The sequence below is a fragment of the Pelecanus crispus genome, chromosome 9 (genome assembly GCF_030463565.1).
Source record: "Pelecanus crispus isolate bPelCri1 chromosome 9, bPelCri1.pri, whole genome shotgun sequence".
NCBI lineage: Eukaryota > Metazoa > Chordata > Aves > Pelecaniformes > Pelecanidae > Pelecanus > Pelecanus crispus.
In genome coordinates this window covers 8,182,523-8,209,918 of record NC_134651.1, presented here as the reverse complement: position 1 = coordinate 8,209,918, position 27,396 = coordinate 8,182,523, and the positions used below count along the sequence as shown (strand labels likewise).

At 35.7% G+C, this 27,396-nt stretch overlaps 1 protein-coding gene across 1 annotated transcript in view; it reads right to left on the bottom strand.

The window, feature by feature from the left end:
• Positions 1 to 27,396, bottom strand: part of NAALADL2 (N-acetylated alpha-linked acidic dipeptidase like 2) — a gene marked incomplete at its 5' end in the record, with an annotated part of 290,863 nt that overhangs the window by 94,376 nt on the left and 169,091 nt on the right. The window contains one exon of the mRNA XM_075716831.1: positions 25,905 to 26,024. Coding sequence (XP_075572946.1) covers positions 25,905 to 26,024 — 120 coding nt within the window. The remainder of the gene's footprint in view (positions 1 to 25,904; positions 26,025 to 27,396) is intronic.

Sequence of the window (27,396 nt, the reverse complement as noted above, 5' to 3'; positions counted from 1 at the left end):
TTTTCAGCATCATGTTACAGGTTTATATTACAAGTTTGAGAAAATGAAGAGTACCATATGGCCCATTAAATACATTTAATTTGGATTAATGTTATAAAATAGACCTGACACGTCTAAAGTATAATCAAGTGGTACTTCACTGCAGACCTTATTCTACCACTAATTAGAACTAAGCATTCATAGGTACTTTTTGCTGCAATGTTAAGATCCTGGTATAAATAAAAGCCTATATTAAAAGAAAAAAAAAAAAATATTGGGCATTTCTTAAGTTCAACTTCCACCTGGAGGCATGTTCCTGTCAGTTAGTTCTGGTCACCTTTCTTCCTTTATGGGACTCCAGCTGAAGTTAAAACCTTAGTGGCTTTTGAAAATGGGTTAAAATGTCTAAGTAGTTTTCAACAGGAGAAATAAAGAATGACCAATTCTTCTTACAATGTGTCAGTGATCCCAGCTTCAGAACTACGGCAAGGAAGCTTATTCTTCATGATTAATCAATCTCTATCTCTTGTGCTGAATTGCCACCTGTGTTAGTAACTGGTGCAAGGCAAACACATTTAAGAAGCAGAAGTATGATAAGACCATCTACATGAAGTAAAATTATCTAAACAAAGAGCTACAGAATTTATTGAATTAATTACAGACCATGTAAAAATGCAGAAAGCAACAGATTAGCATCTTTATTACTGCAAATGTGTTATGCTAAATCATCATCAACAGGTAGGAAAGGCCAGAGAAGCTGCATAGCAAAGGATTCAAAAGTCTGCACCTCTCATCCATAAAAACCTGCTACACTGACAAACAAATCATTAGAGGAAGAAGGTCTGACAGCTCTTAAAAAAAATATATTATTAGCTGTTTGCTTGCCCTGACTACCAAAATCTACTGAAAAAAAATCATGGGTGTTTCTAGGAATTGTATTAATTCTATGGCAAGCATACACCTCTGTTTTCTCCCATCTGATTATCTGGTTTGGGTATAAACAGCCTGCTTTGCTCTCTGTCTTTGCTGATTGATCATATCTATTGCTATTAATGCAAATCAGCTGCTTACAAAATTATTAGGGAGACTTAATACAGTACTTTTCCCTACAGACCTCAAAGTACTTTTGGAATCAACTAAAGGCAAGCAAGGTACCTAATATTTCAGTGTTACCCAACATCACAGGGCAAAACAACTAAATAGAAATTAAATGCATGGCATTTGCCAAATTCTGACCCTTATCAAACTGTCATGATTCAAGCATACACATAAAAATAATTCTAAATTATATCCACTCATTCATTCTCTGCATGAGAAAAAGAAAAGAAAATCTAAATGTGCTGATGATAATTAATATGCTATGTGCAGAGAATAGGTGTGGTTTAAATAGCCTAAATGTTACATGCCACTGCTGTGACGTGTTTGCCTATTTACACAATGCAGTCATCTGATTACCTCCACTATTTTAGGGACATAATAAAAATATTTCAAAAGGGATAGGCAGACTGTAATGTCCTACCATAGATGGTAATATTGTAAAAAGCTGCCATTTCAATGCATGTGCATGTCTTTTACATCTATTTTGGCCATGACGGCAAAGTTCAAAAAGCACGTACAACCCAGTTTCACAATGATCTTTGACCTCTTGATGTTGTATGAGACATTGAAACACAACTGAACAGCTTCATCTGATGATACTTATTCTACTTATTAGCACATTTTAGTCAACATTTATAACAAAGTAAAGTACAAACACTGAAAAAAATGATCACTCTGTAGACCTGTAAGTATTCAGAGTAAGATCAATATGATTAAAACTACACCAAGTAATCTTCTGAGGTAGAGTGACTAAAACCTGCTGCTTTTAATTAATTTTATATTTAGAATAAAATAATTAATTAAAAAGGAATAAAATCTTGGATCCTTAGTTTCTCAGCAATTATTTCCTTTCAGCTTATGCATATTTTCATTTAAACATGTATGAAGCTTTACTGAAAATATCTAAAATCTGTACATTATTACTTGACCTTTGAGAGCAACATGAAGACTCCTAGTGGAAGTGTTCTGTAGTACTGCAAAATCAGTCACAGAAAAGATGCATTTAACTCAGAAATTTTCCCTAGATTTGGTTCTTCAGTATTATCACAGTAAAACAAGACATGTTCCTTGTACACACACACATTTAATTGAGAGGACTATCTTGTCACTAGGGAAAAACAACTCCCACAAGAGCTAGTGTTTATTTAAAGACATCAGGGGCAAAGAATTTAGCATCATCTTAAATTCTTCTGGTATCCATCACAGTGCAGGTGATTCTCAAACAGATGACTACAGCTGCCAGGGATCACCATTAGCCCCTTAGAAATTCTCCTACAATGTACTCTCTGTTTTCTTATACAAAAGCACTGCATCTGGAAATTCCAAGAGTAGGCTGTTTTATAGCCTGTGAGGGAAGAGAATATTGTATTTTCACAAGCAAAAACTGCCTCTCAGATAAACCACATGGCTTTAAAAGAATTGTTCTTTGAAAATGCATGCAGGTATCCTGCATGACAGAGAAGACCTTTTTCACCCAGTGGGGCAAAGAAAACTGAAAGTTGTGACAACTACAATGCTTATAAAAGGTCAGATCAAACTGAGATTACCCAAGACCCAGTTCTGATACTGTATTCATATTTCTGTTGAACCAAGGAAAATTCAGGTTATGCAACACAAGGTGCCATACTTAAAACTCCAGTTTTACCTTTCAAAAAAGTGTAATTAATTAAGTGCAAATAATTTTGGCCTTTTAATGGTGACTTCGTAAAAAAATTGAGAAGCTGTAATACTAGCGGTAATAAAACAAAGCATAGAGAAATATGGATGCTTGGTGTGAAATATTTAAATATATCATTGTATGTTGTACTACTTTACAAATTTAAATTATTTTTTATTTAATTTACAGCTACAAAACATGAGACAAGCCTAAACCTGTATCACTTTTTCAGGGCTTTGTTTTCTGTTAAGCAGCATTTGCATGTTTTGAAATCATTGCCTTATTTTTTTTTTTAAAATATGACCATAAGTGTAAGTTCTTTATAATAAATGGGACCTCACAGGACTGAGACACATTTTACATACAAAGTTTATATCAAACTGGTAATAAATACAAAAGCAAGGTAGTAAAAAATTATATAGTGTAAATTTAATTTCCTTTACTGGACTTTTTCTTCATTTAACTTTATCTACCGTCAGTCTCTGACTCCTGATGCTTTTTATATGATACTGAATTACATTTATCCTTCTTATACCTAAATTGAAGTCATATGCCTCATTAACTCAGATATACTTGTTGCCAACACCCAGTACAAACTGCTAGGAATTTTAATAGTTTTTTTAAGGGAGGTAAAAATCAAGCAGGTATGCTCCCATTTGATAAGAGAATTTCAGAGCAATCAAATATTTAGAGCTAAAATTACACAGCATAAATTATGTAAGTGGCAAGACTACAACTGGAATGCCATCAGCAGTTCCAAACATCTCAGTACCTTAAAAATAGAGAGAGTTACAAGGTTTAACAAAAGTAATTAAGAAATTACAGAACATAACTATGGTAGCTGTGTTTCTCCAAAGTATCCACTTACTCCAGACTCCTATTGTCATCAACCAGAAAATGTATGAAGTACTGCATTAAAACTTCTCCCATATTTTATCATCAAGAGAGATAAAAGCAAGCTCCCCAGCACCTCACATAAAATAACTTTAAAGACTTATTTTCCATGACCACAGGCTCAGCCTCAATATTCAGTGTACTACTTTTATTTATGGTAAAATTCAAAATACAGCTTAAGATCGTATTACATTATGACGCACACCCAGCAAAGAAAATACTCTCTTAACAGAGGGAAGCTGTCTCCACACCCAGCTCTGAACAGACTGAAAACATTGGGTGCTTTTTTCCTTTAGAGCTTGTATTTTTAAGTCTAGTTTTTAATCCAAACTATTTTTGAGCATGGAATGGTTGCATTTGTAATTAAAGGATGCGGTCAAACTGTCTGTTGATTATGTAAAAAGTAGTAATTTCCTGGACTTAATGGTGTTCAGGATTTTTCTTCCAGGTATTCCATAGCAGGAACACTGGTCAGTGTTAGCTGTCACATATGTACTGAGATACTGTGAAACCTAGGTTTAACAAAATGCAAATTAATCAGTTTTAGTATAAAACACTAATAAATTGGGACTTGATAAGAACTGCATGACTTCCCTAATGTTTTGTGCTGTGGCAACATTTGTTGCTAATATAAAAACACTGCTTAAGTAGGTAAGAGGATTAGGATTTGACAACAAGACCTCATTTTCAAATGGTTGATATTTTATACTCCATGGAAATAGCTGTGGCTTGTAAATCATTTTAAATGCCTAAAGGTATTCTCATTCTATAATACGTAGAGACAGAAATACTATGAACCCATTTCAGTGTAGTCTAACTCTGTAATGATCAGGTTCTGCCATGCTACTCATTCTGGGATGCATCATTCAAACCCTCCAAATTGATATTAAATAATTCATGCCAGTGAGATTACAGTCTTTCTTCTCCATACCCCACAGGAAGAAAAAGAAGAGAGAAGTTACTTGTCCCTCTAAAGGGGACAGATATGCACACTCACTCTATTATTTGAAGAGTTAGAATATATCCTATTTCAAGATCTCATAAGTGTCCCAAACAGGACAGTCATTGTGAGGTTGGAGGTCAAACAAATATGCAATAACGTATTGTTCACTGGTCTTCCATATGGTTGCACAAGAAGATAACAATTCAGGAGAGAAAGCTTCCCCTACATACTTTCCACTAAAAGTGAATTAAGGCTCACCTAGAAAAGTAAACTAAGAAAGTACATTTATGGATTATTTTAATGATCAACACTAGCGCCATTAGTATGCACTGTACACACCTGCAGAAGCTGTGTTTCTCAGTTAGCTAACCAGATGGCTCAAACTACTCCATCACTCTATCCTACTTTTGGGAAAAAAAAAAAAAAAACAAACCCACCACAAACAAAACCAAAACCACACACAGAGCAAAATTTGTATTTGTATTGCAGCACCTACAGTTAGAAGTTAGGCCCACAATTAGTTGTAATATGGATACTACAGTTTGTAACTACTCTAATTTGTATTTCCCCAAACTATCAGCATTCACGTCACACTTCCTCTTTCTGAACTACACAGTACTTGTGATCTGTAATATTTCTACCAGAAATGTTTGCTAGCACTATGCCCACAAAAACACTCATCAAAGTGCAAATCAGCTCACCAAAGACACCCTTCTGAGCCTCACCATAAAGCTGACCCAGAAAGACACATGCATCAGATCTTAAGTGAAAGTCAACCTGCTACGCTTTCCCCATGCAGTGGATTGTTTCACTGTGCCGAGATCTAGAATCTGCTCCTTACAAACACAACACAATCTGAAGTGTATCACTAGGGGAAAAAAAAAAAAAAAAAAAAAAGCCATTTATCCCGATCATACACGTGAACATATTACGTGCCACATATTCCCTACCCCTCTCCACACATTCCCAATATCATATCAACTCTTTTCCGGAACCTGAGAATGCTACTGAGTCATATTGCACATCTCTAACAATGCACGCAGAGGCAGGACAGAACCATAACAACACATCATCCAAGTAAGAGGGGACACATACAAATAAACATGGTAGCACAAGCGGAACAGTCGGGTTTTTAAAGTGGGAGAGAAATTTGCGGTCAAAATGTCTGTTTTGTTACTGTAATCAAAGACCACAGCAAGTTCAATTGTAATATACACAAAGAAACTTCTTTTGAACAGAACATCACATGTAATACTCTGGAGGAACTCTCTTGCCACATTGGTAAATTATTGCAAATCTCCCCTCATGGCACCACCCTGGAATAAGGCCAAAGTAATTTATTGCTGGCAAAGCTTTGTCTTGCCCTGAAACCTCTGGTCTGACATTTAAACTTCTCGATAGCAACTATGCATGAACAAATCACTCCCTTCCCAGTCACACAAAACAAGTATTTTTCAGTCTTTGAAATGGAAAGTCACTCCTATTAGTCCATACAGACCATGAAGGTCAATAAAATACCATCATTTTTTTCATAAAAAAACCCCTCTCCTGGACTTCACTGGGAATTGAGCAAATGGGATAATAACAGTACTTGCACTTAAGACATGGAGTATCTGCATCAATGGCATTTTTCAGAAAGATCATCATGAAGCAGATTTATTAAAGTGTGTCAGATAGCACCACAAATACTGGTCTCCAGGCTCCACTGGGAGATAAATTAAATGATCCAAAAGATGTTAGATGATTTTATTTTCTACAGCAGCGGTGCAAAAAAAGTTGGGACAAATGGACCATTGTAAACCCTCACTTAGACAGTGTAGTGCTCTGACGCTTTCCCTGACTGGATTCTTCCAACTTTTATCTACTTACACCATAAGTAAGTACCCTTGGTATTGCCTCTGTACTGGACAGGAAAACAATAACAATCAGGAATGCAGGAGATAAAAAGCTAGAGCAGGGAAAGCAGTAGTGCCACTACAGTCAAATGACTTTTTCTTTCTGGTTTCCACAGAAGTTCACTTGACCTTGGTTTCAAGAGCTATGAAATAGTAAGGCTTGGGAAACCAACTTCAACTAAATGAATAAAATGTGATTTTATCCAGATACATGAAACTGATCTAGTCCAAGTAACTTTGAAAAGATTTTCACCAAAACACACAGAAGCCAACTATTACCCAAAACTTGTCATACACCCAAATGATGTGCTCCTTTGCACCCTGAAAAATTCAGATGATTATCGGATAGGTTCCAAACCCTATGTACAGTATTGAACAGGGATATTGTAATTTCTATGTAATGTCAAGTACCGGAGGACTAAAAACAAATTTAAACTTTATTAAAAACTGTGGGGTTTTACTGTTTACAAGGTTTCAGGGATACGTCACTACTTTTTCACAACAAGCAAGCGAATCCCAGAAAGGCTCATAATGTATTTTATTTCAGAATTTATTAATACAGATCTATAAGACTGAAAACTGAGAGCCTGCAACTACTGCACAATATAATCTAAGAAAAATATGTATTACATTCTATTTCAGGTTTAATCCCCCAGATCCTGATCTTCAGAAGTTAATTTTGCTGCAATGAAACCAAACTTTCTGAAACAATGCATGCATAGTACGTAAGAGAGAAACGTTTACATTGCACTCATTGAGAAAAAAACCTGACAAATCCAGTGAAGTGCAATCTACAGCTACTTACTCTTACCAGGTAAAGGAAGGCTAATGAAAGCTACATACATGTATTTTTGAGAATACTAAATAATACAGTAGCTACATGAACTTTCAAAGGTGCAGATTCTAGTCAGCAGTGTGGAAAAAATTCACTTATAGATCAATATTTTTTAATGGACTAAAGCTATTGAATCACATAAACATGAGCTCATTTTTTCCTCCGTATTAAATCTTTCTCTGTGTACTCCATCTTCCACGGTTTGCATCTCTGGCCTCACTGCTATAATTGTATATGCAAATAGTTTTATGGATATGAACGGTTTCCCTAAGCTCAGAAGTATTATTCACAGATACAAAATCAAGCATGCATATACACACACATCTTTTCAAAATATAAAAAGACTGGAAGTTCCAGGACATGATTTTCATTGGACTGGTTGTTAGTATGGTTGCTAGTTAATAGAAATCACATGTAAGAACATAGCTGTATTTCATAGAATCATAGAATTGTTTAGGTTGGAAAAGACCTTTAAGATCATCCAGTCCAACCATTAACCTACACTACCAAGTCCACACTAAACCAATCAAGGGTAGACTAGACTAAACCATGTCCCAGAGTGCCACATCTACCCATTTTTTGAACACTTCCAGGGATGGTGACTCCACCACCTCTCTGGGCAGCCTGTTCCAATGCTTGACTACCCTTTCCGTGAAGAAATTTCTCCTGATATCCAACCTAAACCTCCCCTGACGCAGCTTGAGCCCATTTCCTCTCGTCCTATCGCTAACTACATGGGAAAAGAGCCCAACACCCACCTCACTACACCCTCCTTTCAGGGAGTTGTAGAGAGCGATAAGGTCTCCCCTCAGCCTCCTCTTCTCCAGGCTAAACAACCCCAGTTCCCTCAGCCTCTCCTCATCAGCCCTGTGCTCCAGACCCTTCACCAGCTTTGTTGCCCTTCTCTGAACACGCTCCAGCACCTCAATGTCTTTCTTGCAGTGAGGGGCCCAAAACTGGACACAGTATTTGAGGTGCGGCCTCACCAGCGCCGAGTACAGGGGAACAATCGCCTCCCTGCTCCTGCTGGCCACGCTATTCCTGATACAGCCCAGGATGCTGTTGGCCTTCTTGGCCACCTGGGCACACTGCTGGCTCATGTTCAGCCGGCTGTCTACCAACACCCCCAGGTCCTTTTCGGCCAGGCAGCTTTCCAGCCTCTCTTCCCCAAGCCTGTAGCGTTGCATGGGGTTGTTGTGACCCAAGTGCAGGACCCGGCACTTGGCCTTGTTAAACCTCATACAGTTGGCCTCGGCCCATCGATCCAGCCTGTCCAGGTCCCCCTGCAGGGCCATCCTACCCTCCAGCAGATCGACACTCCCACCCAACTTGGTGTCATCTGCAAACTTACTGAGGGTGCACACAATCCCCTCATCCAGATCATCGATAAAGATATTAAACAAGGCTGGCCCCAAAACAGAGCCCTGGGGAACACCACTCGTGACCGGCTGCCAACTGGACTTAACTCCATTTACCACAACTCTCTGGGCTCGGCCACCCAACCAGCTTTTTACCCAGCGAAGACTACGCCCGTCCAAGCCATGAGCTGCCAGCTTCCCAAGGAGAATATTATGGGAGACGGTGTCAAAAGCTTTGTGTGACAATTGAGGGTTGTGAGTCTGAAGCCAAACACAACAATGATATAGTCAACCTTATCCTTTTTCTTTTTAAAAAAAGGAATATTCTTTTACTGAGATCACTTGCTTTCATATGAGTAAAGAATACAATATAAGAAAAAAGCTAATCTATATCTAACCATACTAAGAGATGAGATAATCCATCTTTTCCAAAGTATTTGTTCTAATGCTTCATTGTCCTCTCTCTTGAAGTAGTGCTTTTTAGTTCACATGTGAATTTGTATGGGTTTATCTTCCAGTTTTTGATTCTTATGACAGCCTTTGTTTTAGCATTCACATACTTTAATAATAGCAATTTTCTATCCAATAAATAATGAAGGTGTTGACTAGTACTGAATCTAGTGCTGCTGCCTGAAAAATGTTGGTAGGAACATCTCCATTCAATGATGATTCTCCATTGACAGGTAATACCTTTGAAGATCTATCAGTCGGCTTGTGTAAATTTGAAATCCATGTGATTAACTACTAACCTAAAGCACTGTTTTTATTGTGAATTCCATGGAGTACCATACAAGATGTTCCATAGAAGTCTGTGCTGCTACCTTTATAAAATAAACATATCATTCCTTCAAAAGGTTAAAAAAAAGTTTCATGACAGAGAGATGTGTTCTGTGAAAAACTTCTGACTGGCATTAATTACCCTCCTTCTTCTAAATCCTGTTTAAATCAATTATTGCCTTACTTTATCTTGGGTTATTATCAAAATTAATCAATCTACAGTTACACAGGTCATTGCAATTCTCCTTTTGTAATGCTGATTCAGCTTTAGCACTCTTTTAGCTTCTGAAACACCCTCAGTCTCCATATTTCATTGCATGTAGCTCATTTAGCCAGTTCAGTTTAGGTACCCGGGGCTTTGTTGCCTTATGGGTTCTAGAGACTCTACAGAACAATTACTTCAGCTTCCCTCTTCTTCAGTTCCCTCATAGGATGCCATAGGTCTTGAATAACTTCCAATTACAGACTTTGTGCAAACTTAAAAACTTAATGTTTGTGTAGCAAGACTGACCAAATTACCTACAGTCTTCTCTAATTTTTATGATTTCCTATTAATCAGAAAAACACTAGTCATGCGGTAAAAACTAATCGAAAATTCAGCTGTTCCTTTAGACTGACTGAATTTTTTTAGAATAATGTTAATCTGAGACTGTCATTTTAAGATGCAAATCACCAAAGAACCAAATTCCTAACAGTTATCAGTGAATAAGACCAAAAGTTTCTAGTGTCTCTTTCATCCTGTATATCTTTTAAGACCTACAACTGAAAAAAAAAAATCAGTCGCTAATTTCAACGAACTATATCCCGGTTCTATGCAAGAAAAAACACCTTACTACCAGACTGCAATCTGGTACTAATCATAGTTCACTAAAACATAACAAATAAGGAGGTTCTATCTACAAAATGCATTTGGAGCTAAACTGAACTGAAATATGATGAAAAAATTAAATGTATTTCTCTCTGCCTATTTTTATACTGAGAACATCTGTTACCTGTATTTCTGATTGTGGAATAATAATAGTTGGGAAAAAAAATACTAGAATGGACTTATGGCCATATAATTTCTTCTATAAATTAGCATGAGCAAATGTCCTTTACAGCTCCTGCAATGAACTTACTCCCCATACAATAATGACTCCATATTCACCTACTGTTTGTTTACCGAGTAAGAAAACATTAGTGGAAAAATATAAAATTCTCTTATCTATGGCTATCCCTAGTATATGCTCCTTCAGTGCACATCTTTGATTTGGCCTTCTAAAATAAAAGGCTACCATCTTCAGAAGTGCTGAGTGACCATCACTTACACTGATGTTCTTGAGAAACAGCAGATTTTCTTGTGAGTAGTAGTTTGAAAAGCTATGAAAACAAAGGAAATTGAGTAAATCTGAGGGAGATCTATTATTCTTTGATGTCTATTAACAAATACATGATACTTCAAAAGTCCGAAGCAAAGAGAGATTAGAAGGAATTGTTCTTGTATGAGAGTAAATTTTAAAAAATAGTAAAATATTCATTATACAGCTACAGCCCCAATCCTGGATCTTAAAAAAAAAAAAAAAAAAAAAAAAAAAAAAAGCTGACCTGAAGCTGGAACCAAAGATGAACCTTCATATACAAGGAAGAAAAAGTAACAAATCACTCGCATATCATTCCTTAACCTGTATTTTTCTCTTAATCTCCATGCTACTAAGACATAAGTAGCAATGGAACATTCATCAGGACACTCATTTGTAATCAAATGTTCTGTTTCTCTAAGCATCTGCATGTTGACACAATACGGAAATACTGATAATTATCATCCACTATACTAACATTTGCTGCTTTCTTGAATGGCACTGGATGACATACCTAGTTTGAAATTTTAGTGCTTTATTTTCTCTGAGAATATTATTTCTACGGCTTTTTAAAGACTGTGATCAAAAATAGCAATGCAGATGAGTTCTAGAGCTGTAAATTTCACTTCAAGTGCTTCATTTTAACACATTTGAGTGCAGTCTGATTGACTTACCAAAACACTGAAAAATAGGTTACAATTTGAGCCAATCATGCTGAACTAAAAGGAGCTATGAAAAAAACCCCCAACCCTTCTAATGCAGAATTTGATATAGACATTGGAGATAAACAGTATTAGTGTACATTAAGAGGGCTAAGGATTTCCATTTAAAAGCATTAAAGAAACTTTTACGTCAGGAATTATTTTCAGCTTAGCTGTCACACAGTACATACCAAAACTGAGTAAAAAACCTGACTTTGTCGTTCACCTGCACAGCAAACCTGAAAGCAATAGTACCCCAAAATTTCTTAGCCAAGTCTCCCTACTGGTATTTCATCCTCTTCCTCCCTTCTGCCAGCACTGAGTCCTGCTGCTGCTTGGGCCCTCATATTTAGCATCAGCATACCTTGGTAGTGCTTTACCTACTGATCCTAATGTAACCATGGCAGGCAGCTTCAGAGTGTAAGGTGTGTGCTTCAGAGGACCTGAGCGAGGACCACCTACATCATAAAAGTCGTTAGATTAAAACAAACAAGCAAGAAAGAAGTCTAGTGAAGCCTCTGGACCAAATTTTTGTTTGAACTCAAATGGTTTTAAAAAAGAGCGCCGAAGCCTAATTTCAGATTCACTCAGAGAACTCAGCATTCACTGACACCAGGATGAATCCTTATTTAAGTGGTTATTATCAATTACCAACGACAAATTCCAATTTAATTAACTGATTTACTAAAACGTTGGGTTTTTTTTTAAAAAAAAGTAAAACTGAGTAATCTAAATCCAAGCTTTTGAACTAACACCACTGCCTGTCAGGAAGGTACTGTAGCAAGTGCTGCAAAAAATCTGGAGAAAGCCACCAACTAAAGAAATAATTTAGAAAAATGAAGCAAGCATGATCCTAAAACATTAGAAAGCCCACCCAATCAGGGATGAAAAAGAAGTTTAATGCCAAATTAACCAGCTTAAATCTAGGATGTTGGATACCTGCATACTGCTTTCAGATCACCTACAGATCAATAACAGATCTCATACAGAAATGATTTTGCAAACCATTTCAAACAACAAATGAACTTGAGAAAGTCAGAGCCAGAAGTAATACACGAACAGAAAAGACAACCTTCAGAAAATTTCATTCAATATTAGTCATTTACACAATGAAACATATTACATTTTCAACATTACACCTAAATTCTGTATTAACCACTTACACTATGCAATTTAAACTGATTCTAACGGCTACTTCTTAACCACTTTTAAGATTAACGAGTGAACTTAATGCCAAATGTTTTAAGAGTGCCTAAATGTAGAACAGAAGTCTGAGAATTCATATCCCTTCAGTCATTTGCCATGAGATCTGGATTAAATTCCCTCCTTTTCCTCCTTTGTGACTTTGTCAAGTCCTATTCATCTCCCCATACTTCACTTTATCTTTAGTAAAAAAGAGATGATTTTTGTTTTCCCCTACTGTTAGTCTGTCTTGTCTCTTGGGATATAATTTTCCAAGGCACAAAGGCCAATCAGGAAAGTACCTTCAACTGAAAGCTGATTAAGTTTAACACCTTTCTTCACCTGTACCTTTGAAAATCTCCTTCATATTTGAAGTGCTGTATAATCAGATTTGGACTTTTTACTAATTTGAAACTATTATAACTTCATCAATACTAAATTACACAAGCTATCCATTTGTTTTAAAATTAAATACTCTGATGGAGGAGACCCAAGATAGCCTTAAAATGTTAACGCATGATGCAAAAGCAACAATCCAGAGGATGCTCTGGCTAATTACCAAGCTCTAGTCTCAGACCTGGAATGATAATACTGATGAAAACATCGACAAGGATTTAATGAAATTCTAAAAGATCTTCATTGGGCTTGTCCTCCATAGGAAACAGAGTGGGAAGGAACAAACTATATCTAGGGAAAAAGTCATAAAGACCTGAGTTCATACAGTTAGAAATGTTGATACAGGCAAATATTTTAAGGGTCAACACTAGTAATCACGCTGGTATAGCTGATACAGCTAGCTCCTCAACTCAAAAGAGGGATATCTCAGGCAGCACGTCTCACAGAGACCTGAAGGGCACATCACTACACTTTTCAGCAAGGAACACACATCCCTGTTGCTGCAAGAAAGCACTAGCTAATGGTTGCCACCAAGATAGATATAGTTCAGTTCTTCCAGGACAACATGAGAACATGGATGTGATGAATTAGTCAACCACAGAAGGTTTTCAGGATTTCCAGAAGAATCCTAGGACCTGTGTTCGTGCTGTCTGAGATTCAGAGACTACTTAAACATTTCTGAATTTTGCTTGGTAGCCCTTCAGCAAAATTAGAATAATTAGAGGATATTTTACTCAGTTTTATTCAGTTAACTTACCTCAGTAGTTATTTACCAAGGACTATGCAGTACTCACTACAGTAAAAAATAAATTAAAGAAAAGGCCCTATGTCAGAGAGTTTTTGGGGAGGAAAAAAGCCAACTCTGCTGGAAATCCAGACTTCCGTAGTGACAGAATAACCTCAAAATCTCTCTCACGTTTTATCCCACTTTCACATCAGTGTGGCTGCACTAGTCCTCGTATAATTCCTCCCAGTGTACATTAGTTTACAGGAAATCAGAGTAAGGACCAAAATATTTACACTAAACCCCAAGGCACAGTGTGTTCTTTTTGGAGCATAAACACATTGTCCCAATTAAAGGTCACGTATGAGCTCTCCTCCTTTCACTTGATGTTACAGCTCTCTTTTTAAAAGGTCATAGGTAGGCTGTAAATTAAGTTTTAAGACTATTTTGCCTTGAGCCACTTACTGTAAGCAGTTACTTACTACAAGCAGTGCTGCACAAGTGTCTAACGCTGAATCTGCATTGAGGTTGCATAGTGCTTGTGCCTGCTTTGATGGGGAAACACAGGATGTCAGAAAGAAGAAATGATCATAGAAGTTATGATTATTTATTTACCACTTTCTTTTAAAAGAGCAATTAAATACTAAAGCATCAAGCTCAGATGTCAGCAGGCCTACAACCTACTTCAGGGACCCTAGAATGAGCAGATGCTGCCAGAACAGAAACAAGACTTCTCAGCGCAGTAGGCAAAGGTGAATTTTGCTACCTCAATGATTCCATCTTCGTCTTTAGGGCCACAAAATTCAATTCATGGAGTAAACAAGAAATTTAAATACAAAGTGAAGATAAGCTGTTCAGGTCACACCTCTGATTAAAACAAATAATCCTTGCATTAAGAGAGAACAACTAACCTCCCCCTTGCACCAAGGGAAGCATTGGCAAAGTGTCACCCTACCATTATTTCCTCAACCATTTGCCACCTTCACCTGTGCCAAGACAGCCTTCTATCTTCCTCTGTCTTCAAGACAAACATCTTTCATTCCACAGCACCAGCAATGAAGTAGTGAAACACTCTGCCCCACATTTCCAGACACTGTGTGGACAAATCAACTTATATAGACAAGTACTGCCCTTGCATTCATGTAAGCTGACCCTTTCAGATAATAATAATGCGATTATTCTGTTTTGTTTTGTAAGAAACAGATTTTGAAACTTGTTGGGGGAAAAAAAAAAGGAAAAAAGAAATCGAGAGTTCATATGGATACATCTCCTACCTGACAGCTGCAGAAACAGTAAAGCATGTTACGTGCTGCCAGACAGTAAAAACATACATATATGGCATCAATACAAAGGTCAAGAATGAACAACACATAGGACAATATACTCTTATTTTCTTTGTAGCAGAAAATGTGGTATGGATTTTAGTTGATTACCTAAAAATACAAGCTGCCATATGCACTTGCCAGAACTGTTGAACCGATCAATTCTGTACATAATAATTTAAAATGCCTGATAGAGAAACCTAATTGAGCTGCCCTGCTATGATTTTTAAAATGGCTTGTTTTGATTACCTGCCACTCAGGATCTCTACACCACTCTTCTCTATTCAAAAAGAGATGCTATTACACTTGTTTCCACCATGATAGTTCTTCTTAAGTTAACACATATACCCCCACACACCATCTACCTTATCTGACTTTTGTCTCACTGTTCACATGTAGGAGGAAAGACTCGTTTAGCAGAAAAACATTAAGTGAAAAGCAATATTTAAGTACCCCATAAGCAGGGTAAAAAGAAAGATGATTACTGTTGCCACTAATTCTAATAGAGTGTAGATGACACTCCTTTTAGTCTTTCTTCCCTTGAAACAAACAGATTTCTTTCATCACTCACAAGATAACTACTTGTCACCTGTCTGTCTCTGATTAGCTGATACCAAAGGCAACAAGTTTTTGATGAGCAGGATCAGATGCCTTCAGTAGTTCTGTCAACACAAACGTAATGCTCTTTTCATGGAGAATACAAGCCATACTTTTTAGTGCTGAAGCAGAAAACTCCATCATTCTTACAGGGAAATAAATCAGAAGTTAAAACCCAATTCTCTTCTGTCTTACAACAGTATAAATCAGGAAAAAGATACTTAAATCACTAGGGTTACAGCATTTTATAGAAATACAAGTGAAACCAGAGTTCCATCCCCAACCTTTTCTCCATTATCAGAACAATGAGATTGGAAAAAAAACACAAATGAAAACACATTTTGCAGAATAAGTGAAATATGCCCCAGAATTGTGAAACTAACATCTAGGGACTAATATTTTTAAAAAGATCTAACGAGAATCAAAAGGCAAACTGAGATTTACACGAGTGAGAATTAAAAAAATATTTACAAAAGAATTCAGATGAAGAGAGAAGGCATTTGGATGAGATGAGCTGTTCTCAGATTAATTAAACTCAGTTTATTAAAATGCCTTTGGTTCCAGGTATACTCACTAGTCAGCTACTTTGGTTTATAAACATATATTCCAAATACCCTTTGGTCTAAAGAGGCTTTAAATCATTCGGTAACCAATCAGGATACTGTTTTTAACAGCAATACAAGCATACAACAAACAAAAGTGAAATACCTCTATTGTTGTTTCTGATTAGACTCTTTGTAGAGTCACTTTGACTCTACGTATATTTTTCTGCCATTTTAGCTCATTGTAAAATATTAGTTGAAGGGTAATGAGCCTCAAGTGGTAATCTTTGGCAAAATTAGGATTTAACAGACTTCACTTGCTCGTCTGAGACATACCAGTTAATTTTAAACACCAAATTTCATACTAACTTTGAGGAAGATGTATTAGTTGTCTGAAGCTGATATTCAGTGTATAAAGTATAATTTTATTTTGTGTATAATGTCAACTTTTGTTCAATATGTAAAAAGATTGTTGCAAAATAGAATAAAGATCACCAGTGGAAGAAAGGGAAAAGAAAGATTAATCTTCAACTGTGATGACTTCAACAGATGAAAAAAATTTTCCAAATATTACTGTGATAGAAGACAAGCACAGATCATCTGAGAAAGTTGCAGAATCTTGTAGACTGGAAGCTGAAACACATCAGAGAGTGTTATTTTTGCAGTAGGATGAGGAGTTGGATCAGTGATTGCTTGAAGTTCTTACTAGTTTTGGTTTTGTATCATCAAAGGTGCTTTACATATTCCTTTGCATGTACATTTTACCTAACCACACCTTATGTTTGGAATCTGTAAAATAAAATTCTCATTACCTTTATAGGAAAAAAAACCCAAAAAACCCCCAAAAAACCCCCCATCAAACCAATAAACCAAGCAACTACATCTTTGTGTTTCATTTAGAGCAGTGATCCATTAATTTACAGGGAGAAAAATACTTTTAGTTCCCCAGAGGCCCAAAGAGGTATCTACTGCAATATAATTGGTTCCAAAGCACCCTCAGTTCTGAACATTCAGTTCCATTTTAGCTGTGCAGGCAACTGTTTTACAAGCTTACTTGAAGATATTTTGTAAATAAGATTTATGATACTTTTGTGGTGTTTGGAGTTAATTAAATATTTTGAATGACAACTGCAAATAACTACCGCTACTTGTTTTAAATAAAAATCTAATTATTGCGCAAAGCTTGACAGGCAGACCAAATGCAGCAAACAAAATGCAAACAATAAAGTACACCATACAAGACAAGCTTTTTAAAAATAGTGAATCTAAGATCAAATAAGAAGTTTTATAATTAGCATGAAAGACAGAAATTTAAAAACATGATAACTACTATGGAGTTCATGTATACTAGCTACCATGTCAGCCTATTCTATACAACACTATATTCTCTTTTGTTCGTAAGTTATTACTTGATAGACTACAGCTTTATCATTTCAGAATTAAAATGACCTTAAACAAATTTTCCTCTCATCCTAGTGCCAACTTGAAAGAATAAAACTTCAAGTATTTTTGTATTAATTTTTGTATGTTGCCTAGTAGCCTGAATTGCTACTTTTCTACTGAATTTCAGCCTCCTTCATTTTTTGACAAAAGTATGAAATAAAATTGTGCTAAACTTAAAGGATTTTTAAAAAATTGTACTTGACACTTGTCCATTTCATGACAGAAACTTTAAAAGCTATTTGAGTATTACTGAGATTTCAGAACAGATATTTATTAACTATCAATGGTAGAAAATGTGGATAAACTAAGGATAACTTTTCCGCAAATGTTTAGATGTATTTTTGGACTCCAGATTGCATTAATCAAAATTAGTAGGTGATCTTGAAAACTCTGGTTAGCCAGAACGTAGCAAATCCCTTCCTTGATTGTCACAGACATTGGTAACATACAAAACAACAGGAAGACCATATAAGTCTCTACCCACACAAACCCATGAGTTGTTTACTAATCTTAATAATAAATAATGGTTTCTTTTCCATTCAGACACAGAATGCAACAATTATCTAGGAGAGCTCAAAAGTCTATGAAAAAAAAAAAATCAAGAGCAATAAATTAGAATCTGATCTGCAGTTTTTTTCAGATCTTTACAACTAAAATTAAATGTGATCATTCTCGCTTTAGAGAAAAAGATGGACATGTTAAAACTGAGAGGAAGCTAGTTTCCAACTTGATTTTTTTTTTTTTCTTGTTATTTTTTAGAAGATTCCCTTCTTCTAATGCCAAAATTCCTATTGGAGGTAGAACATTCAGCCTTCTTCATGTAATTATACAGTAAGACATCTAATCAAGAGGAGAGAGACATGATACCAAGTTGAGAAGTTAGCATCTCTCCTAAATGTTAGAAGGCTCTTCTTGAAAGAAAGCCTAAGCATTAAAGTCTTAAAATAGATGGCTACAAAACAGGTTTTGAAACAACCTTCAAGGCTCTGTCAAGAGACAAAGGTTTGAACTGTATGACCTTTTACCTGCCAAACGAAAGTTTTTTGCAGAAACTTCAAGAGAACTATTTCCTGCATTTTTTCTTTTCCTGACATCACAGATTATTAGCTCCAAAATTTTTCCCTGTTATATTTAGTGAAGCCACATTCTGTGTGCACCTAAAGATGGGAGTAGTAATACTATAGGAATTATGCTGCTTTCACTAATTAAATGAAAATGCATTTCAACTACATTACTGAGTAAAACCTCATGAATAATTTGGAAAATACAGAGATTTTTGGCTTGAAATTACTTTTGAAATTTCCTGATAATTCAAATTTCCAGTTTATGAAGTGTCCCAATAACCTCTGTTCCAGCCCTGTCTAGTAGTTTTTCACACTGGACGAGACACCACCAGCAGAATTTTCTGGTGGTAAAGTGAACAGATGAATAGGGCATGAAAAATGAATGAACAAGGAACCCCTAGAATAGTTCAAGTTGATGCTTGTGATTATCCAAGCTATGACAGCTTCAAATGCATATAGAATGTTTTTCCCCACCTGTTCCACAATTTTGAATCACAGTATACCATTCCCTTTTTATTTTGCATGCATAGTTTAGCCATCAGAAACTTTTGGATCCAAAGAATGTATCGAAGGCTTTTACTAAGTTCTTGCCAACAAAGATGCCTAAACTTAAAGATTTTTTTAATTTTTTTTTTTCTTTGGATGACTGACACTGATCTGGTCATGTGTTTGTGTTTTTGTTTTGGTTTGGGTTTTTTTCTTCACAAATTTGGGTATTTATTATATAATTATGTCTATAGAATAGACACAGAACTTCAATTAATAGCCTTAAAAGAGTATTTTTTTTTTTTTGTTTTCACATGTAAGAAATGTAATTGCACCAACACTGAAATTAAAGGCCCACTTTGGGTGACAAATGTACAAGGTTAAGAGGTAAACACCCCTGGATACTAAAAGACAGACATGTAACTAAAACATAACATTCACCATAATTTTAAGGTGATTTCTAAACCATTGAAATTATAACTTTGTTACTATTTTGAATATAATTCCACCTGCTGTATAGGTGAATGATCAAGCACTAAATGAAGCCAGTGTATTATGAGCTCAGAAGTCATGGCCACCAGACTGACACATGCACTGCCACAAGATTTGCTGAGCAAGTCTGACACATCTTGCAGGACACGCAGGTGAATCTGAACACTAAAACACACAGAGTCTTCTGTGCATGCATGACACGGCCCATGTTGGAAAAGAACTTCCAACCTCAAAATCTATCAGAACAAGCAGGAATTCCATGCCGTTTACTACGCCCTTTTCCCAGTGGGGCTCAGGTCAACACTTTTATGTCAGTTACTGGCTTAGCATTCTACAGATATATTTTTACTCTTCCTGGGAGAAATAGCTCAACAACAACAACAATTAAAAAACCCCTTCCCAGGTTTCTACAAATCATTCTTTCCATTCCTCTGATTTCTCAGTATGTGACCTGGTTAGGGCCATATTAAACAGCACAAAATATTACAATAGAAAATACTGGTAAATCATTTAAAGTCACAGCACTTCATAAAATAAACATCTGCATGCTTGTCTAAAGAATAATGACAGCCAGAAGACATACCGAGATGGACTGAGTAATGGTGTGTCAACGAGCACTTTAAAGCTTCCCATTCTCAGAATATGAGGTTAGCACACTTAGAAAGGCCATATCTTACTACCCAAAAAATTGGTACCTAATACTTTTGGCCAGGTTGAATATCTATCACATTACTGAATGACAAATAAATGACATGACAAATAAATGGTCTGCTTCTCATTATTTCTTTTCCATGTGTTGTTTGTGTTGTATAGCTTATAGTTATTGAGACAATTTCATTCAGCAACATAGTTAATAGTGACTAGAAAAAAAACAGTGAGAGAAACTTTTCATTGATTTGTGGTTATGTAGAAAATTTAAAATATCCAGAGCTGTCAATCCATCATCTTTCATAAGAACTAGAAGTGTACTTTTAAATTCTCTACATGAAAAGTTTTCTATCACTATGAAAATGTCTTTCTACCATCACAGAAAAGTCAGTTCTGAAGGGAAATAGCTAGGAGCAATAAAATGAAATTAAGTAAAGGAATATTTAGACAGAACTGAAGTCAACTTTTCTAATACTGTAGTCTGGATAAAGTCTCTGGAAGGAAAAAACAATTCCATTACATAGTACAGCTTATTACATTAGACAGTTTTAATTAGATTGGACAATAGAAGCCTAGAACCAAAATCCATTCTACAGCAGGTAAGGAATTACTGAAATCTCCCACACTCCAGGCACTACATTTAAAGATAATGAAATGTCCAGATTTCTTCAATTTTATCTACAATGGCTTTCAAAATTAACATTTACATTTCAAAACAAAAAAATCCTGCTGAAATTATACATCATTTATGCTTTTAGCAGAAGAACTTAATACCTTAAATTCTTAAAGATAGGGAAGGATATGGAAGCAGAAAGCTTGATTCAATAGAAACAAAGGACTTTTGGCAGATCTCCAATAAGATCACAGCATGAAAACTAGTTCACTTGCATTCTTCCTTGCTAACAAACTCCCCCCCCCCCCCGGTTAACAGCAATAGTATTTCCATAACATCAAAATGTATGAGTAGGTTTAAATGATTACCCACTGTCTGAATCAGCATTTATCTATTAAAATTAAAATTAATTTGGAGGAAGAGTGAAAAAACATGCAAGAGTGGACAAAGCAACATTTTATCAAAATAAAGCATTGTTAGCAGATGCAAAGTACCTGCTGCAATTCCAAAATCAATCCGCCGTTAAATGAAACGTTGCTTTTCACACTGGAGAAGAAGCATCTTAATGAATTTAATAGAGCTGGCAATGAATTATTGTCCATATTAACAACATCCTTTTAACGTAGTTATGGATGCCTGAGACAGGAGTTACAGCATAAACTTCTGATTCTCAACAGAGATTTTTGGTTTTCGACACAAATATAAAAAGTAACACCAGCAACAAATTATAATGCTAAAAGTAATAATAGGTAAAGACTGAAAAGTCATGGGGACTCAGTAATCTTCTGTTATATGGCATACAACAAGCATATATATATATATAAAGCATATATATATAAAAATAATATTTTTGTTTTTCTTCTAGACAACCTACTGATATATGAAGCTTTGAGATCCATTATTAAATGCAGAAGGTAAAACAAAATAAATGAGAAAACACATAGAAGTTCAAAGAAAAGAATCAAAGATGACATTAATGCAAGATTAAAAAAAATCAAGAAATAATAATAGTAACAAACATCTCTACAGATGTTTATCTTCGGTTCTACTTCAAAAAGAAAAGATAGTTTTCTCTCAATACCACCACCTTTAAATGTAAAGATGTTTTATGCCCTTTACTCCATTAATAGAAACAAATACTGATAAATAGCATAGAACAATACTTGGTACAGTAATTTTTAATTTCTGATATAGAAAGTGCTCAACTCATTCTTTGATAGCTTTAAATGGCTCTTTTCCTTAAGAGAAAGGAGCAGTAAGTTTTCATGGGTTCAGCAATAACAGCAGACCTGGAGTCTGATCAGCAGTGGTCATACCAGCAGTTAAAAGAAAAGAGAAATTAATTGATGCTTCATAATAACTTTTTTACTTGTGAAATGTTAATTATAGAAAAATTCATTAATGGCCTTATTTACAGAGAATGAATGCCAGCATCAAACAAACCCAATTTACCAAAGACACTCTGCCAACAAATGGTGATTCACTAACTGAGCAAGTGAATTAACAATCATTTTCCTTACAAAATAATAGTAGGCAAAAATATAACTTGGCAGTATTTCCCTCTTGTTAATGTGGACACTAATTAGCACAGTTATATAAAAAAGATTTGAATTAAATATGTCAAGGTCTCAGAATTGTTTGAATTCCTCTTTGCTTAATTAATCCAAATATTTAAATTAGCTTCTTCATGTAATTTGGTGTTTCAACCAGAATCCCACTGAATCCCACTGATAGGCACATAAAATTGTTATTTGCAGACTACTTATGTAGCTCCCTTTTGAAACCTGCAACTAAAATACAGATCTAATCCCTTCACATAAAACATCTTTAAGAAGTCATGGTCTCTGTTAATTCGCCAAGCACTTATCCTATTTGCTGACCACCACATCTCACATAGTAGACAACTCATCAGGGTTGTGGTTTTTCTTTTTATTGAGAATATTCACACAAACTACATTTCAGCTAAAACTTCTTCCACACTTTTCCTGCAGTTTCCATAGATTAGGTAAAAAAAGTGTTTTGGAAGCTGCAGTGATTAGCAAGTGTCCAAAATTTTATTTTAGAAAAGCCACATATTACAGCACAGAAAGTAAACACTGTTGTATGAATTTGCCTATCTTACTTTGCCATTTCTCCACAATTCTCTTTAACCTATGCTCGTTGTAGCATTCATGGAGTGCTCTGCGTTTAGCGTGATTTATACTCGAGTTTTCTTTCACAGGAAAAACTAGTTTTTCATTGTTTTCCCCAGAATCCTAACACTTTACCTTTGTAGGCATTTGTAACAAGTATTAATTGTCTCTAGGAAAACATTCTTCCTCTGTTTTACTGAGATGGAGTGCCCACAATTTTAGCACAACAGTGAGCACTGAACAAAAGCCAAGTCTGTCCTTAGTGCAAATGGGGAGCAGATCTTAGTCTCCCCCTCCCCTAAACAGTGTTGCAACACTGTTTAGGAATAGGAAAAAATAACGCAAGCTGGTCTTTTTTGTTGTGAAGTCTGAAAACAGAAGTATGAGTTTTACCACTGAATCCAAAGGTACAGTGCGGTACCAACCATGTATCCACAAATTATGGAAAGTTTCTATCTAACTAAACAAGACTGGCTATTTTCTCTTTTAATTTTAAAATGGATTGATATTATTAATTCTAAATTCCTGTTTCACCTTCTTTTCTGTTCAAACAAACCTAATTTCAGAGAATTACTCTTCCAAATTAAAATGATCCTTGTCTCTCACTGGACTTTTTAAGCCCGTCTTTGCAACTTGCACCTGTTAACACGAATCTCGTGTGAATGGACTTACCATTTCTTCAAAATGAGATGAGCTCCAAAAAGACACATCTTACCCCATTTGCACTGTCATAATTTTGTCATAATCTGTAATTACATTGTCTTCTTGGCAAGTGCTGGCAGTAATATCAATATTCTTTGTAAGTAGATCAGTCTTCCAGAGCAAATCTTCTAGACACGTGGCAAATTGTGAGTACCCATGGGAACAAATGAAGGCCTGTGCTGGGCTGTTCCATCACTGTCAATATACTTGACCTGAATTCAGAAATCTAGCCAGCATTTGGAAGCAGTAATTCCTACAAACCTCTTTAACGTCACAAACTGTATGACAGTTGCATGAATTACAAATAATATTATCCTACAAAAAAAAAAAGTATACAGACTACCTCGCATATATTTTGTCCTTTTCTTTTTAAATGGGGCTTCAGGGTAAACATGCAGAATGGATACAATCTCAATATTAAAGCCTTAGACATTAAAGAATCAGAGGTGAGATGGAGGGTGTTTGCTGGAAGAAAAAAAGTGAAGTACTAGTCATGTTTTACTGACTATTAACTAATTAACTGGTGCAAGGCAGGTCTGCTAAGAGAGGCTGTGTCCATACTACTGGATAGGATACAATTGCTAATACAACAAGAATGACAAAGTATTACAACACCACACCCAAATGCACCACAGAAATAAAAGTGGAAGTGAAAAAGAGATTTCCTTTGCTTTCTCTCCAAAATAGGGCATGACTGCAACACTCTTACTAATATGGTGTTTATTAGGATAAAAGAGTAAGATCTTAATAGAAGTGATAAAGAGATAATACAGAAAGCGTCTGCTACACAGCTCCAGACAGTTTAGTTTTCAGATCACTGCCATGGATCATATTGTGAAGTCAAAGAAACAAAATGAGAAAAAACCAAATAGCTCAAGGACCTAATGTAATAAATTTATTCCTTTAAATGGCAAATACGTGTTTGCATGGAGATAAGACTGCAACACCAATAGGTTAGCAAAAGGCTAGCAAACCATCAGAATAGTATTTTTTGCAAATACAGTAGCTAAAACTCATAATAAAATTTTGACATATCCAAAACACCTCTAGATTCATAGACATAACATTACAAATAATTTTCCACAAATAAAAGCCTTTTTTTTCCCAAAAAGAAATGATGTTGCATTGCATTTTTCACAATACTTACACAGAATAAACCAGATCCTTTCCATGAGGAAATTACCACCTAATCACTGGACAGGAGAAGTGGTTAAAACACTGCTAAGAAGCAATTTGACTGATATTGTTTTACTAACTTAGTTGGACAACAATTGCCAAGTAAGGTCAGTCTTAAACTCCATTTTAATTCAAGATGCTACTTTGAGCAGTGTTTAGTACCAAATGCTTCAGAGGCAAGTCAACGAAACATCAGAATAACCTAATGAGTATTAGCTTGGCAAATTTATGGAAAAAACATCTAAAAAGCATACTTCATGAAAGGCAAATTGAACTCCATCTTATGCATGCCACTTTAAACTGTTTTTATCATTTAGTATGTACCTTATATTATTTTCAATTTCAGCAACCTCAGAAATGGCAATAAGGTCATTAGTTTAAAGCCTACGTGCTGTTACACCAGCATAACTACAGAATGTTCTGACTGTAGACTAGTTACAAAGGCATAGCTGAGCACTGAACCTGACATACTTACTTTAGACAGTATTTATTATAGTAATACTGTCCCTGTGTGTATATTTACATCTGGGAAATATACAGGTTTAAATGCAAACAGAGAAACAGTGTGGAAAGATCAGATTAGGAAGAGAAAAATGTGCTTTGTGCTAAAAAATACGTTACTTTAAAGCTGCCAAAAGGTGAAGAAGCTGTAGGGCATGCAAGCATGGTGAGACTTGGTATAATGAGCGGTTGAAATAAGTTATCCTTTCCAACCTCTAAATACACCTTGTAATTTTTAAAATAAAATCTAACCTGCTTGCTTACTAAAAAACAGTTCATGTGTATTTGTGAGGTTAAAATGCTTAAACAAAACAAATTCCACCTACAGTTATCTAAAACCAGCTGGCGTCAAGTGTGTTAACCATGTAACCTCATAAACCACATGTGAAAGAAAATATTTTACTTCTAACCTCTGCTGCCAGTTGCTGAAGAGAAGGGGATGCAACAGGGTGTAAAGTTGAGTTGCCTCTGACTGGATTATGGAGGCTAACATAAGCCACAACATTTCTTTGAAGAACTCTCTTGAGATCCTACAACACAAGCAGAGCAACGGTTATTACTATGCATGATTATAATTAAGACTTGTTTTGTTCTTTCAGTTCCTTCTAGGGAAAAACTGGACTCTACGTTTTTGTCCTCTGTAATTCCCCAAGTATTACTTAAGTACTACTTCTCACAATATGCTGTTAAGAATTTCAAAGGACATGTTAGTGTTATTTCTCTATATAGCAGAAGTTATAATTCCATTTCACACATCATCTCAACAAAATGCAAACAGGCCTGGGAGGAATTAAAAATGACTACACTTGTAAGGCCAAAACCGAAAACATTACATACTGTGCAACAAGGCGAAGGCGTTTTAAACTTATGCCTGACAGAAGAAAAACTTCAAAAGCAATCATTATCAACAGTCAAATGCAGTCGAATTTTTAGAGACCAAATGCGGATTGCATAACTTTCCCAGTGTTTTAATTTTATTATTTTTTAGACTATAAAAATAGTATGTACAAACTGTTTCAATTATTATTTCTTTTTAAAAAAGATCCCCTTTGCCTTCTCAGTAATGAGTTACTTTTTGCATGAAGTGGCTCTTTATATTGAACAGAAGGGGTGTAACGCAATTACATCTGATGTAAAACTGACTTGAAGTGGAACTAAACAAATTTTGCTTCCAGCCTGGATCTTTTCAGTTTGATTTTTTCACCTCCTCTTGTTTTTGAAGAATAATCATATTGGAAGTATGAAACTTCAATAAGGGCTAGCCGCTTCTCACGCATGATAAAAAGCAATTAACTCTTCATTTTATCTACTGTTTTAATTCAGCAGCCATGAACCTCTCTGCTAGCTATTCCTTTAGTTTATCAGCTGAAGTCCACTGTAATCATATATGATCAACAATACTCTGATAAGGTATTGTCTTTCAATAAGCTGATTTCTATTCTGTTGAAAGTAAGAGCCCAAGGAATTGTCTGTTTCAGATTGTACGTAACTCTGTAGCACAAACATGTGAAAAGTGAATCGGCATTAGCCATGGAGACACTGAAATGTTTATGTAATTAATGTAAACCACAGTACAGTTCTCTTCATTCAATGTACTCTTGATTCATTCCTCCCCACACTAAGCCTATCAATTAAAAGCTAGTAACTGTTGAACCCCCAAGAAGGAGAAAAAGCCCTCTCCTCTAAGCTATTGCTGGGCCTAGGTCTTTTTTGAGGTTTTCTCCCCCTCCCCCAAACTCTGGCAATGGCCTCTGTTACAGTCCTCTGCTGAATTAGGGAGGGGAATCAGCTCACAAAGGTGCTGTATATACAGCCTTCACAGCTATGGAAACAACCTGCCATCTCATTATCACACGTGCTCTGTTCCACAGCAACTGCCTCTATAGATGTTTTCACTGCATT